This window comes from Cupressus sempervirens, chromosome 9 (genome assembly GCF_028749045.1).
Source record: "Cupressus sempervirens isolate cs-2001-9-10 chromosome 9, ASM2874904v1, whole genome shotgun sequence".
Lineage (NCBI taxonomy): Eukaryota > Viridiplantae > Streptophyta > Pinopsida > Cupressales > Cupressaceae > Cupressus > Cupressus sempervirens.
The window spans coordinates 642,976,284-642,993,016 of NC_143126.1; the positions used below are offsets into that span (position 1 = coordinate 642,976,284).

A 16,733-nucleotide genomic window follows, 5' to 3' on the forward strand; every position below is an offset into this window, starting at 1 on the left:
TTATTTAAAGGTCTTAATGCATTTGTAATTACTTGAAACTGATTTGGATCGGGTGAGACAATAGATTAACATTCTATAAAACCTAGTCAAGGCATGGGGAGGCAATATAGTACGATGGTGACAGCATTTGTATGGATTGTGATTGAATAAACAACATTTTTGCAATCTTCCTTATGTACATGCATTAATTGAATAAAGATATTGATTCAATTTGGCATTTGGATGGTTTGAATACTAGGATTAAACACTTTACAAGCCCTGTGAATGATTTAAGGTAATATTATCTTTGTGTTTCTCAAAGTTGTTGCTGACAAAGTTAAGAACATTGCGTTCTTATTAACAATTGAGTTCCTACAACAATCAATGATTATTTCATGAGTGTATTAATCTAATTCTCATGAAATGACTTGTATAATATGTGACTAACCCAAATTGGCAGAAAAGTGACTAAAAACTTGGTGATCACTGTGGAGTATTGGTTGAAGGAACACCAAACTTGATGCTAAAGTATTGCAGTAGAAGTTCTCCTCAAAGGAAGGCATATTTTTATGTTGGATTCCACTAGGGGATGTCATTCTAAAGGTGAATTAACCTTTGTAAGGTTGAGATTGGGTTTGGAGGGTTGACATTGACCAAGCCCTAGTTTAATGAGGGTGTAGAAGGGCAATTAGGGGTTTTTGTACTCGGGAGGGTCCATAGAGCCAAAATGATTGCATGTTCCCCTAATTGAAGTCATATTACAACTCTGTTGAAAGAGCCAAGGTCAAGGGATAAGTATTTGTTGTGGTTACTTTGTAAAAGTGGGGCAATTTAGGCTTGAAAACAGTCATAGTTGGTCAAATAGAGGAATTGGACCAAAACAACCTATATTAAGTTTTTGATATGTCACAGTACTCCCAAATGGGTACTCCAATATGTAATTTGTTCCCAGGGTCATTTAAACGTTTCTGAGAAAAGTGTGAAAAACATTCTTTGGAGGAATAGTAGAGAATTGGGACTCTTAGGACAGCAATTTGGGTTTGCAAAGGAGATAAGCACTTGAGCCTTTGAAAGTTTTTTATTTTGGTTGAATTGGGTAAGTAGAAGCCCTGAGAGTCTGTGTGGGTCATTGGGAAGGTTGAGTTCATAATTTGGGACATTTGAGTCTTTTAGTTGCATTTGGAACATTGTGGAATAACACAACATTGTGAACATTTTGACGAGCTTTGGTTTGAAAACCAGAAAGCCCTGATTGCTCTGCATCAAGGACATCTTCATCTTAGAGGAAGAGGAGGTTAATGTCGAGCTTCATCACCTATTTATGGAGATCCAGTTGGAAATTGAACAAGCTCCCATACTGTCGGAATGACGACATCCCTTATTTTAGTTTGCATGGAATCTTGGTAATTTTGGGGTTAGTGAAATTGTTTCTAGTTTTGTTTTTTTTTTAAATCTTTCTTGAAATTGGTTGCTTTCAAGACTGTTATTTCGTAAGCAAAATGATTTATGCCCTTTTTGTATATATGGGTTCTAGAATGGACATGAAAAGGGATTTTTATTTTATTTTACAAGATAAGGACAAAAAGAGAAAATTTTGGCATGTAGCTGTTTTTGGTAGTGGAAATAAATCTAACATTTTATCATGAATTTCTTTACAACTATCATTGAATGGGAATGTGTAAGTTCAAAGTTGTGTAATTGTCATATTCTTTCATACTATGGATTAAACTGTGTTATAACAGTACCATATGATGTTTGCCTACTTGGAATGGTCATTATTCTTTCAAATTAGAAACTCTATGTTTTGGGTTGAGAAAGATTTTTCTGGGATGGGTGACCTCCCGAGAAGTCCCGGTGCTTCACCCCTGTGAGCATCACCTAGATCCAATGAGTGCTAAGTGTTCCATTTATTCTCATCAGAGATGGATTCATGTTGAATCACTATTCATGAAACATGGGTCAATGAGTTTGACTCAAAAATCACACAGTTAAATCCTGATAACAATATCACAATTTAACTTGCTGTGGAAATTATCTCCTACTTATCAAAGATTTTTTTCTTGTCCTTTCATGTTGCATAGTAAATGAATTGAACTGTGCATCAAATTATTTTCTCATAATGTTTCTTCAATCTTTCTTTGCATCTGTAGCATAGCTATATGCAGATGTTAGTGTAGCCTTTCTGCTTTTTGGTTAAAAGCATGCCCTGAAAAAACAAATTACATCATAAGAGGGAATTATACCTCTAAAATTTCAGAGGAAGATCATCCATTCAATGAAAAATCTATCCAAATGTCAGTCTCGATGTTTGTCTTGCAATTTGGGACATTTGCGAGTCATTTGTTTAGTTATTTTGGAAAGGCAAAGATCTGAACTAACAGATTTCTGGCGACTTTGCTAGGGATACAAAAAGGCCAATACCTTTCTTGTTTCAAACATCTAATGCTGCCTCCCCAGAGCGAAAGCTGGCAACTTTGTTTAATTTGAAAATTCAGAAAAATGATTTGAAACTAGACCAAGCATAGAAGTTGATTCAGAAAGAAATTTGTACCATCAATGAAGAGATAATCGCTGAAGATGATCAAATAATCCAACATTTTTGGAATGCTTATAAAGAAAACATCTGTGAGGCTGAAGAATAAGTTGAATCCCTCTAAAGATCACCAATCTGCTGTTGTTAAGAATGTCGATATCAAGACAATTGTTAAAGCATATCTTTCTCTATATAAGTTGTTTACATAAGTATCAGGAATCGCATTAGTCCCTGCACATGACAAAGGTGCTGATAGGATCATTTAGATTCGAAGGTTGGAAAGTGTTGACAAGTATTATCTAAGCTTGTCAAAAAAGCACATGTCAGCAGAAGCATTGAAGACAGTTTCATTACGTACACTGCCCTATGATATTCAGTTATGCAAACCAACAGTTTAAGCTTGAAAATAAGTTTCTTGAGTCGTAACAGAGATCAGCTGTTGTATGCATGGAAAGGAACAAAAAAGAATTACAAATGTATTGAAAAAAATGAACTCATCACAAGGGATTTCACCTAGAAGAAACCCAATGTGGAAAAACTCCACACACACCCTTTTACTGTGCTTGCTAGTTGCTATGACTAAAAACATTCAGCCAAGAACCATTTGATAAATTGAAATCTGACAAGCCCCCTAGGGTGTAAATAACAGAACTTGCCAATAAAGAGTAAAATCAAGTAGTCCAAACACCAAAGAACCTGTGAAAAACATGCTGCCAAGGTACATTCAATGAATAAGACAATCCTCCGAAGGTTTAAAATTTAAAATACAGAACTTATCAATAACAACTCAAATCAAGAAGCCCAAACACTGAAGAGCGCACTTTCCAACACCTACTCTTCTTTTTCATCTGACATGGGCAGAACCATCACATGTCAGGGTAAAAACACCATAGCATATCCTCACCACCATATCAAGTGTTTCCAAAGAGGCAGAACTGCCACATGTCAGGGTCAAGTCAGCATGGCATATCCTTAACTGGCACAACACATGAATCCACCATGACAAAAGCCGAACTGCCATAATTGAAGCATACTCACTATGTCACGGCTCATATGTGCTCCTCTCCCTGTATAACTAAAGATTCTATGACAATGCAAATTATTTATTGTTTCTCCTATGTTTTAGGGGAGCTCAATAGTTTATAATTCCAAGGTATCCAAATCACCTAAGAACCCTCTACATCCTTGTAGACACCTCTGTCAATCTTCTGTATTCTATTCTTACTGAAATTCATTATATTAAAGATATAGAGACTGTTCTTAAGTTTCATGCTGATCAAACTAGATAACAAAAATATCAACTTAATAAGCTGAACTTACTTTTCATGATCTAAACTAGATCTCATCTCCCCGATTATGAAAATTCTGGCCCCCATAAGTCTGGGAACTTATATGAGACCACATTTTTCCCATTTTTTCTTCTTGGAATACCACTTGGATTTGCTCACCAAATGAAATTTCAACCCTACTTCCCAGTTTCCTAGCTTTGTTCTTGTCGATATTCTCATCTTTAGCAAAACATCTTTGCCAACTTTTCTTGAGCCAATTTCCTTAGACTGGTCTCTTTGCATTCTCATCTTTACTCAAATATCTTTTTCCAACTCTTAGAAATAGCGTCCAAAGTTTTCAATGGAACTTTTTCATGTGGCGTAGAAGACTCAAGGAAATGTTTGTTTGCAACATTCATGATAGAGTATAATATATATATGGAAGCATATTTAATATGACGGCATGTCAGATGAACCACACCTAACTCTTAAGTGATTTTAGCCTCCTTGCTTTACCTTAAAGCCTTTCTCTAAATAAATAAAGTTATACACTGTCCCTGACTTGGAACTTGAGCTCATCTTTATGTTGATTATGTTATAACTTATACTTGGCTTGAGACTAGTCCAACCTTTGATGCACTTGGAGAAGCATTTGCCTCATTACTTCAATGAATTTCTCAACTTTTTGGGTTTGTCGTATTTCAAGCATTTGCCACACTTATAAGCCTTTGTAATATCAAACCAACTGGGAAGTAAATAACCAAACATGGCATAAGAGGAGATCAATTAGTGAAAAGAATTGACTACTGTACTAGATGAACAGGTTACATATGCCAAATTTCCCAGGCTTAGGATGCTTCCTACTATAGTCTCTCTAAAGCTGCACCAATGTTGGATTTACCAAATTGATTTGTGTGGATCCATCTACAAACAAAAGCAATTGTTCTCTTCAAAGTTCTACCCATTTTTTGTGAAAATTAACTATTGCAATCACTGAATACTAATCTCCTATCGTAAATGATTATGAAACTGTCAAAAATAAATTCCCAACTAATATCGAAAAATAACACAAGTGCAACCTCACCAATAAAAATATGGAAAGAAATTTACAACACAATGAACACAATATTTTTGAACAAATTGTCCCTAGAAAAACCCTAATGGGAAAACCAATTCTACAAATGAGGAATTATATTAAATTTCAGTAAATCAAGAGATAGAAAATTCCTTGTCTCTTACTGGTAGAACTCTGACAACCTCCTAATTTCTCCCACTGATATTCCCCATTGCTTTTCCCACACTAACAGTGTGCCCTTGCTAACACTGCAAACTTACAAACTCATTTACTAGCACTGCAAATGTTCCTCCAAACTTCTTGTTCTCCAAATGCCCCCTAGACCCCTTTTTATACTACTCTCGTTGGTAAACCAACGGCCAAGATTGATTTACAATCAACGGCTGAGATATAAAACAACTTACCAACACTAACAAAATTGGTTTCTAGTTGCTTCTAAAAGAAGTCAATTATTTAATAAATAATTGTCCTTACTCTAACCAATTTGTTAACAAAACAATTATTTACTAAATAATTGCATATGGACGAACAGTTGTCCAAGCTACCAAAACTAACACTCTCTCTTAGCGAGGAAGTTGTTTTGCATGACACCCAACTTATCTCTGAAGAAGATGAATTTTGTCTTCCCCAATGCCTTAGTCAGAATGTTTGCTACCTACTCCTTTGTAAGTATGTACTGTAGTTGAATAACCCCCCGTTGTACACAATCTCTGATGAAGTGATATTTGATGTCTATATGTTTAGACCTATCATGAAACACTAGATTCTCAGACAACTTGATGCAACTCTGATTATCACAATGTATCACAGTAGTCTCAACCTTTTGACCAAACAAAGCTACTAACAACTTCCAAAGCCATATAGCTTCACATGTCGCCATGTTAGCTGCTATGTATTTTGCTTCAGCTGAACTTAGGGCCACAAACTTCTACTTCCTGCTAAACCAAGAAAAACTCCTGATCCCAAGCTAAAACAACACCCTGAAGTGCTCCTTTTGTCCGTTGTACTTCCTACCCAATCTGCGTCAGTATAGCCTATCAACCTGATACCTTCACCTCGAACATATCTAATCCCATACCCAACAGTACCACGCAAGTAATGCAGCACATGCTTAGCCGCTGTCCAATGCATTCTCTTTGGTTCGACCATGAACTAACTAAGAGAGTTAACTGCAAATGCTATATCTGGCCTAATGTTGACCAAATACATAAGCGAACCAATCAACTATCTCTCTAAAGTGGGATCTGCATCCTTCTCCCTGGATGTATCTACCTTCCTCCAATTTGTGATCATGGGTGTGGACATGGCTTTGCAATCCTCCATCTCGAATTTCTTCAAGATTTCAATGCAATATTTCCCTTGACCAAGGAAAATCTCCCTATCTGTCTGCCACACTTCCATGCCTAGAAAGTAGTGCATAAGTCCCAAATCCTTCATCTCAAACTCTTTTGCAAGGTTCCTCTTGCAATCCACTATGAGCCCTAATGAACCTATAAGAAACAGGTCGTCCACATAAAGAACAAGAATGAGAATCTCACCCCCAACCATCAAGTAGTAGAGGTTAGCATCCGCTTCACTATTCACAAAGCCCATTTTCTGCAAGTATGTATCAATGCGCTCATACCACGCTCTAGGAGCCTGCTTGAGTCTGTACAATGCTTTTTTCAATCTGCACACGTGGGTCTCTTTGTTGTGTGCTACAAAGCCTTCTGGTTGTTCTATGTATACCTCCTCCTTTAACTCACCATTAAGGAATGTTGTCTTGACATCCATTTGATGGATCTGTCCTCCCATCTGTGCTGCAAGTGAGATTACAGCTCATATAGAAGTATACCTGGCAACTGGAGCAAATGTCTCCTCATAGTCTATTCCCTCCTAAGAGAACCCCTTTGCCACGAACCTCGTCTTGTATTTCTCGATGCGACCATCTGCACCGTGCTTTATCTTATACATCCAATGTAATCCAATTACTGCCCTATCTATTGGTCTGGGCACTACCTCCCACACATCATTCTATATTATTGAGGAATATTCCTCAACCATAGCATCTCGCCATCCCTGATGTTTTGTAGCTTCCTGATAGCTAGAAGGCTCACTATCTACCAACTAACTAACTAATGCAACATAGTCATTGAACTTGGTTGGTTGTCTCCGCTGTCTGGTACTCTTCCTAGGAGCTCCCACAAACTCCTGAGTATCCCTTTGTGTATCTGGAACCTCATGGTTCATGTTGCCAACTGTAGAGGATGAAATGTCAACCTCTAAGTCCTCTAGATGCATTTTATGTTGCAGCTGTTGCTCCATACTCTATGAATCTTCACTACCTAAGTCTACACTCGTACTGGTAACTGTACTTGAGCTTTGCTGCCCTTGACTTGGTCTTGGAGCTTCTATTGGCTGCTCACTCTGATCATCTACTAGCAAATCTCTAGATCTCCTAAATGCCTTGTCCTCCATGAACTTGACATCACATTTGACAATAATTCTTTTAGTCCCTGGGATGAAAATCCTATATGCCTTTGAGGTCTCACTGTACCCAACAAAGTACCCCCTCCCTACAGTCTGATCTAACTTTGTACGTGTATCTCCAGGAATATGACAATATGCCAAACTCTCGAATATCCTGAAGTGACTAACATCTGGCTTCTTCCCTATGAAAGCCTCTTCTAGTGTCATCTTCCCTAGCACCTTGTGTGGAACTCTATTCTAGATGTAGACTGCTATATTCCACGCCTCCGCCCATAAGTAATGGGGCATGTCCTAGTCATGTAACATAGCTCTTGTTGCCTCTAATATAGAACGGTTCTTCCTCTCAACAACTCCATTTTGTTGTGGATTGTAAGGAACAGTCCATTCTCTCTTGATTCCTTCTCTGGTGCAAAACTCCTGGAAGACATTTCCTTTGTACTTGCCTCCATTGTCTGACCGAAGAACCTTTATCTTCTTTCCTGTCAAATTCTCCACAAGAGTCTTGAACTCTTAGAATCCACTGAAAAACCTCATCCTTAGTCTTCAAGAAATATATCCAGGTCTTTCTAGAGAAATCATCAATAAAAGTAACATAGTACTCATATCCGTGAAGAGATTTCGTCAACATCGGTCCACAAACATCTGAATGTACTAGATCAAGAACACCCTCAGATCTGGTGTCACTCCTTAGAAAAGATGCTTTAGTGAACTTCCCCAAAACACATCCCTTACATACATCATCATGCTCTATGCTCACCTCTAGAACACCTATCACCGTCCCACAAAGCAATCTAAGTGTTGCATGATGAATATGACCCATCCTCCAATGCCATAGCTCTCCAAGATCTCTAGGATTACTACTGCTCATGAGTGCCTTTAGGAGTATCAAACTACAACCTCTAAAGGCGACCACTCCTAACTCCAATAGTTATGGGTGATTTCCAATCCTTGTGCTTAATCAACACATTTGTCCCTCTAAAGAGTATATTATACCCCTTATTTTGAAGAATAGATACAAAAATCAAATTCATACCTAAGCTTGGCACATACAACACATCATGAAGTGGAATTATCTTTCCATTCTCCCTCCGAAACTAAACAGTCCCTTTCCCAACTGGGTTGAGTTTGGACAAGTTTCCCATAGAAATTTGGATGTTGGTGTCCTCCTCCTTGTAACTGGAAAAGTACTCTCTAACTCCTGTCATATGAAATGACGCCCCACTATCTATATACCAACCACACTGTGAGGTTGAGCTAACCAAACAAGCTATGACTGCAAACTCATCTTCCATTCTACTGGAGAGTTCTTCCACACTTGCTAAAGTTGCCACCTGCTTCTTACCCTTCTTCCTCTCTGGGCAATCACTGACATAGTGGCCAAACTCGTGACATCCAAAGCACTTGACCTTAGAAAGGTCCTTCTTCTTCTCACTTTGTGAGTTCGATCCTTTGCTAGATCCCTTCTTTGCTTTCCCTTTCCCTGCTAGGGCAATGTTCTCTTGTTCCACCTCATTTTTTTAACTCTTGTTGGCCCCATTGACAAGACTTAGTCTAAACTCCTCCTTGAGTGAAATCAGTCCATAGTCGATCCTAACTCAGTAAAGTATCTCGTCCACTAATAACTTGAACAAAGACACTCCACTGCTTAGTAAACCCATTTAGGGCTATTCTCACTAGCTCATCATCACTGAGACTAATTCCAATAGCTACTAACTCGTCCTTGACAAGTCTAAGCCTAGTGAGGTAACTTGTAATGTCTTCTCCTTGGTTCGTTCGAGTATTCTTTAGCTTCTCTCTGAGAATCATCTTCCTATCGGTAATAGCATTCTGGTACAGATTCAGAATGGCATCCCACATCTTCGCCGTATCTAGCTCTCCAATATGTGGAACAATATGATCTTTGACACCATCAAGGATAATCCTCACAACACTAGTAGCATAATTCTTGATACCATTCTCTTCCAACAATTAAAAAATTCAGGCCTTCCAAACACCGAAATTCGAGGCACCATCCAATTTGTCCTGATCTCTCAAACCAGTTGAAGCCATCTCAAGGGATTAAAGCAATAATAAATCTAAAGAGATCAAAATTTCTTTCCTAGGGCAAAACTCTTCTACCCTCAACAATGCTCTGATACTATGTGAAAATTAACTATTACAGTCACTGATTACTAATCTCCTATTGTAAACGATTATTAAACTGCCAAAAATAAATTCCCAACTAATATCGAAAAATAACACAAGTGCAACTTCACCAATAAAAATACGGAAAAAAATTCACAACACAATGAAAAAAATTCACAACACAATGAACACAATATTTTTGGACAAATTGTCCCTGGAAAAACCCCTAAGGGAAAACCAATTCTACAAATGAGAAATTATATTAAATTTCAGCAAATCAAAAGATACAAAATTCCTTGCCTCTCACTAGTAAAACTCCAACAACCTCCTAATTTCTCCCGCTGATATTTCCCACTGCTTTTCTCGCACTAACACTGCGCCCTTGCTAACACTACAAGACTATTTACTAACATTACAAACTTACAAACTCATTTGCTAGCACTGCAAAGGTTTCTCCAAACTTCTTGTTCCCCAAATGCCCCCTAGACCCCCTTTTATACTACTCTCATTGGTAAACCAATGGCCAAGATCGATTAACAATCGATGGCTGAGATATAAAACAACTTACCAACCCTAACAAAATTGGTCTCTAGTTGCTTCTAAAAGAAGTCAATTATTTAATAAATAATTGTCCTTACTCTAACCAATTTGTTAACAAAACAATTATTTACTAAATAGTTGCATATGGATGAACAGTTGTCCAAGCTACCAAAACTCACATTTTCTTCCACAATGTGCCCTTGCCCAGAACTCTTGAATCCTTAACTGAACTGATAATTCCAAACAAGCAAAACTGAACCTAAACATCAATGGAAAACAAATCATTTAGCCCATTGTCCTTAAAAAATTATCTTGCATGAAATGAGAGCATACGTCTTTGATAAGCCAATGCACACTTCAAAACAAGCAAGCGTGCCCTTTTCTTATCAAAGACTATTGCTTTCCAACGGTCTAAAGGACCCGAAAAATGCATATACAACATGTATTCCAAAGTTTGCAACATCTTTTTATTTCATGTTTGGCCAATACACATACATTTGTAAATGCCAAAGTAACTTTCGAGCCCTCTCATTAGTTTAATTCTTCTATCTTTCAGCATAAAAAACTTCTGCAACTTGTAAAGCAAACATTATGATTATTGATGATAGTATTCTTCTTGTGCTCAATATCTGCATTTTTTGCCCATCATTCATTCTGAAACATCTCTCCAAAATAAGCACACAATAAAGTAAAATCTCTGAATAGATTACAGATTCTGCTGAGTTTTCTCGAGTTGAACTTGTAGATTTTATGATACCATTTCTTCAGTTAGAAGAGTTACTTCAAGTAGGATGATACTGGCGACTAGTGTAGCATTCGATAGGCGTGTTCACCTGTTGGGCGTAACAAAACTCTACAAAAAAGGGCGATTAAAGAAAAAAGGAACTAGTAAAGGCATCCAAAATTCAGATACCAAAGCTGGCGACATCATTTTACATGATTGGCCGATATACATACCATTGCAAACGCCAATGCTAATGCCATTGCCAACTTGGGGTGATCAACTAACTTTTTAGCCCCCAAATTAGTTTAATTTTTCCATTTTAAACTCACAGAAATTGCCACCTCAGAGTGAATAGCAACTAAAGCTCTATACCATGGTTGTTTGGGAAAGATAATTGGAATTTCAAGTTTAAATGGTCCGTCATAATACTCAAGATTTTTTTACTGTATCTTGGTAGGTAAGTATACTGAATACATCAGATCTTTCAGAAGAGATGAATATGCTGTTTAGCGAAGGAATATGTTCATCAGATTGGAACCGTGTAGGCATTAATCGCTGTCTGAGCCAAAGGGAAGGAACAGTTAGAATAACAGCATATATCTCCAGATGCTAAGAGGAAGTACCAAAATAAACACGTTGTCTAGTCAACGAGCAGCTTTGAATTGGGGTAATGCTATATTCAGTTTAATTTATCAAATAATGCACTGCTGTAGTCAATCGAGACGTCATCATTTAGACTTCATCTCTGTAACACCCTTAATGCGTATAGCTAAGTTGAGAGGAAAATCAGAATATAAAGGAGAATGATACTAACCAGAGTGAACTTCTACAAGCCCAATAAAAGTGCAGAGTGCAAATAATAGGGCGGACTTCATCGAAAACAACTGCCCAGATTACCAATCTGTAAAAATGAATATGATCAAACAGTTGGTGGACATTTCATAGCAGCACGGGGCAGTGCTACCCATCAATTTGTTAAGGTAAAATGTGGCCACCAATGGATTACTCTGATTGAATTAATTATGTGGGCTTCACTATTTGACATCATACAGTAGCCAGGGTGGACTTGACGGTGACCCTGAACATTTGTTTTGCGGAGCTTAGATTTCTTAAATATAAATAAAGTTGAGAACTGCAGAAATTATTATAGAAGAGAAATATTGACATTTAGTATGTTGATAAGTAGTTGAGAACTGCAGAAATTATTATAGAAGTGTTGAATAGTATGTTGATTTAGTATGTTTGTACCTCAGTCACTGTACTGCAGCATAGAAGTTCTGAACACCAAAACTCGATTTTTTTTTTTATTACCTATCAATCATCAGGATTCAGGCCACTTAGGTTGAAGGTTTTGTATTTATAACCATTTCATGCAATCAATGGGTTAATTCGAAAGTGGGAGAGAACGAAATGTGGTCAGAGTTATGGCAGATCTTTTGGGAGACTTAAATCTGACCAGGGGTTTTGAATGCAATCTTTATGAGCATTAAATGACTACACGTACAAAACACCGACTTTTTTCTTTTACCTGAGATGTATTAAATACGACTATCAGGCGCAAAAAAACACGTCAATCAATGATACCAAGCGCGGACACTCCGAATTTTTTTGAAATGGTTGTGAAAAACACTATAGTGGACCTTGCTTTTCGTGAAAAGGATAGTGTTTACACCAGCAATTATATGAAATTTTACCCTTTTCTTCGATTTGGATAAAATACTTGTGAAGGTTTTTCAAAAACCAAAAATAACTAGTGACGCTAAGCAGCACTAGCACTTGAGAGGTGCAAGAGGTGTCATGATGGGAAACTATTTGTAATTTGCTATTAATTGAATGTATATTATTATTATTTATGTGTATGATTGTGAATGTTGTGTAGTAGGACATATAAGTAGAAGTCTATAGTATTTTCAAACAAAAGTGTAAGCAATATAGTGAGAGGGTAAATTTATAAAAATGAAGTGCATTATATTAAATTGTGTCCTTCCTATAAAGTAGGCTATTGTGAAGTTCAATATTTGAACCATCCAAATAAAATATTGCTTGAAATATGAAAAAAAAAACTTGTATTACATTAAAAAAATTAAGATTTTGAAGTTGATGATTCATTAAGCTTTTAATGAAGACTTATTTGATTTTTCTTTGATTTCATGCCTACACATTGAAACGAGAAATTAAGGGGTTTTTATACATAATATATGGATGGGTGCATGTAAAAAGTACCATTAAAGAAAAATTAAAATTCATAATGCATAAGGTGAAGCCAAAATTGCATACATTTTCTCATTGTAACAACGGATATTGTAGCCAAGACTCTTCTTTTCTATCAATAATTATGCATGGATTGTTATTCATTTTGTAATATCAATCCAAGGAGACTGGTGGTTGTATACAAAGGCCATTTATTGATGCAACCCTTGATATAGTTGTAAATGTTAAACCTTTGTCTTTCTATTTTACCTATATCAATTGTTGATTTGTGTAGCATTAGTCCCTGGGGATTATGTATGTTGATCGACCATGACATAGATAGTGGTGTTTGTCGATGGTGCCTTAGGGATATGCATAAAGTTGTAGAGGAGTTATTTCTTTCTAATTACCAACATCTCCTACAAATTCATCCATAATTGTTGGTCTGAGGTGGGATACTCCTTGATTTATTATTAGATATTGTGCATAATTCTACCATTGAGTTATTTTACTAGTAAATTCTCTTGTTATATAAAGAATGACATGTCTACGATTTGTGTTGAGAAACTGTGATAAATGATTTTTGACCCAAACAATAATTCTTTTAATTTTCTCTTCTAGGCATCAAAGTTAGTAAAAATAAGAAAATAAATATTATGTGCTTTCATTCGAACTAGGAAATTATCTTTAAAACCTTCCTAGTTCTTAGTTCATCATATTATGGTTATATATTATTTTTATTGTACATGTAATTGATAGTCATTCTTATATTACCACCTTTTGTTATATCGTGCCCAAATGTGGTAGAATGATCAAATTCAATTTTATTTTTATCCTTATCTTCATATGCTTTCTAACCAAGAACTAAGTGATTTAGTTAGAGTGATAGGTCAAAATACTTCAACTGTAATTACAAATAGATTATAATATGTTGGAATTTACAAGTGGGAAGGTTTACTTCTTGGGAGGTGAATCAGAATTACCAGTATTCTACCTCTAAAACTTTTTAACTGAGATCAACTGCATGCATCTAACATATCTAATAAACATGAAAGTAAAGACATGCATTAAAATATATAACACAAGGTTTTCGTCACCCAAAAACCCTCCAAAATGAGAAGGTAAAACTAGGGTGGGGATGACACCCACAACTTATCACTGCAACAATATGTAACTGGTTAAGGTTACAAAATTTGACCACGGTCAATGGTCTACCCTATGAAAGGCCTGCCCTGTTAAAGTCTTTACAACCTATTAAAAGTGACCCGGTTAAAGGATTTACAAACACTCACTTGGAATGTTACCTTGTTAAAGGATTTACAACCCTGTTAAGGATCTACAATATAGTTGTTAAGCCAACCTATCTTCATAGGATTTTCATTCTTCTAACACAATGGTTAGAAAGTATAGTAGAATGTCTTGATCTAATGACTTACAATCTTCAATTGCTAATTCCAAATCCTTGTTCTGTCCAATCTGATCTAATCCTTCGTGATCTGATGTAACTTTGTTCATAGTGTTGATACTCTATTCTGATCAACTTGATTCTGCAGTGCTGCTCTTCCTCCAAGTCTTCTCACACCCCTTAAAACTTCACTAGCATTCACTTATGCATTCCCACATGACTTCTTACTCTTCCTTTCGATACTAAATTATGGGGTTTCAACCTCCTTATAAAGGTTTTTGAGACTTAGGGTTAGGTATGAATCTACGATCAAGATTCATCCATCTTTTCCCGCTTAATTCTTTACACTTTTCATATTGGTTGCATGCCTTCTCCATTTTTCTGATTGGTTGCATGTTGATTGCATAGGAAATGTAATAGATTTGATCTTATCTTTTAGATCCTTCGAGATTCATCTTGAGTCAGCTCAAAAACGATTTACATCTGATTTTGTGAAGGCATAAACTCATATGATGATTATGTGTTACTCGGCACTTATTGATTACTGATGCTCGACACATATGGAATTTTTGTCTTGCTCGGCTCCTATGGTAACTTTATCTCACTCGGCATCTATACTTTGCTCGGCACCTATACTTTGCTCGGCTCATATACTGACTTGGCACCAATTGTCACTCGGCACTTGAAGTTCACTCGACACCTGTTGAATTTTTGGCTTGGCACATACTGTAGCTTGGCATCTATATTATACTCAGCATCAACCTTAGAATTTTCTTAAGTGTGTTGACACTCAATTGTCAAAACCAATCTGAGACCAACAATCTCCCCCTTTGACATGAGTGTCAAAAACACTTAACAAAACATTATGAATCTGATTTTTATGAGTACAATATATATCTTGTTCGGCATATGTACAAGACTTCAAAAACTTGTTCAAAATTTTTGTAGAAGACTATATACCTCAAAACTTGTAACTCCCCCTGAGCTGATGTGTCATTTCTATATCCAAAATCCCTTATACTAAATTTGATACTCTTTATCTCTACCTTGTCATTCCTTTCCTTGTTTGCTCTATTGTTACTCCTCCTTTCACACATCTTCCTTGCAATTTTTGAATCCTTTTGGCTTTGTTTCTTTATTTCTCCTCAAAACTCAAAAAAAAATTATTATCTCCCCCTTTGGGTATTTCTTCCCTTTTGGGTACTCCCCCTTTATTATCTACCTCAAAATGTATTTCTCCCCCTTTTTGGCACTTATGTCAAAGGGTCCTATGAATGAATTGAATATTTAACCAAAAAGGATTTATTTACCTTCGTAATGATTTTTAGAGCAGCATCCCAATTGTCTAATGCAATTTCCAATGCTTTAAGATGGATGGTTGTCTCTGTTACAAGGTGTACAAGGCCTTCCAATGGAGAAAGATTGGGATCTTTCTTCAAAACATTCTCTGCATAGGCCATTTCTTTGTGCAAAACTTCTATATGAGGGGTTATGGTAAACTGTATCTATATCAATTTGTCCTTGGTGTTAGCCTCATCTACTATGAGTACAACTAATTCCTTTTGAGTGTTAAGCATTATAGCAAAATGCTTGTCACTTTGAGCTGGATCCTTTGGTAGTTGTGTGCTAGATACTTTGAGGTTCCTTTCCAAGCTCAATATCCTCTGGCTTGTTTATTGTGTGAAGTATGAGGAATCACACAATTTGGAGTACAGTGAGAATATATTCTCAAGTACTGCTTTTATCTTTTCAACCTTTTTAGCCAGTTCTACTTGTGACAGTGTTATCTCACCAGATATTTTCTCATTTACCTTCATCTAGAATTTTTTTTTCAGACCATTCAAGCAATTTAGCATTGGTGTCTAGGTCTTCATTTTGTACCTATATATATATATATATATATATATATATATATATATATATATATATATATATATATATATATATATATATATATATATATATATATATATATATATATATATATATATATATATATATATATATTGGTCCACTATGTTGGACAGTTGCTCCATGATGGGCTTTGTCTCATCAGGTACTTGTAGGTTGAAAGCATCTAAAAAGATGTCCTTGATTTCAATTAGTGCTTGCCTTTGCCTGTACTCATTCCTGAGTATCTCTTGTTTCTTCTTCTTCTCTAGTGCTTCTTGCACTTTATTGATATGCTCTATGTTCATTGTCTTATAGTCATAGCTTGGTATGACTATTTTGTCATCAAGTGCAGGGTCTCCATAGTGAAGTACCCTTGCTACCTGGGTAGAACTCGAGCTTGGTGTTGATATTTGTAGTGGTATTGCATCAGTGCTTAGCTGTTGTGAAGTTCCAATAGGAGTCCCTGTAGTAGGCAAATTGATTAATGTTTGGATTGTGTCTTGTTCCTTCTCCTTAGGGCTCTCCTCCTTGTC

The 16,733-nt window shown here is 36.3% G+C and overlaps 1 protein-coding gene across 2 annotated transcripts in view; it reads right to left on the reverse strand.

The window, feature by feature from the left end:
• The window catches only part of LOC149540379 (C-type lectin receptor-like tyrosine-protein kinase At1g52310), a 55,064-nt gene extending 42,839 nt beyond the window's left edge, over positions 1-12,225 (reverse strand). Inside the window, exons 1-2 of one of the 2 annotated variants that reach the window (XM_089801472.1) lie at positions 11,961-12,225; positions 11,527-11,613 (exon numbers count right to left, since the gene is read on the reverse strand). In XM_089801472.1, coding sequence (XP_089657598.1) covers positions 11,527-11,587 — 61 coding nt within the window. In that variant the 5' untranslated portion in view covers positions 11,588-11,613; positions 11,961-12,225. Of the gene's footprint in view, positions 1-11,526; positions 11,791-11,960 lie in introns of both variants that reach the window. The other variant, XM_089801471.1, reaches the window with a different exon arrangement.
• Between the last annotated feature and the right edge of the window lie 4,508 nt (positions 12,226-16,733).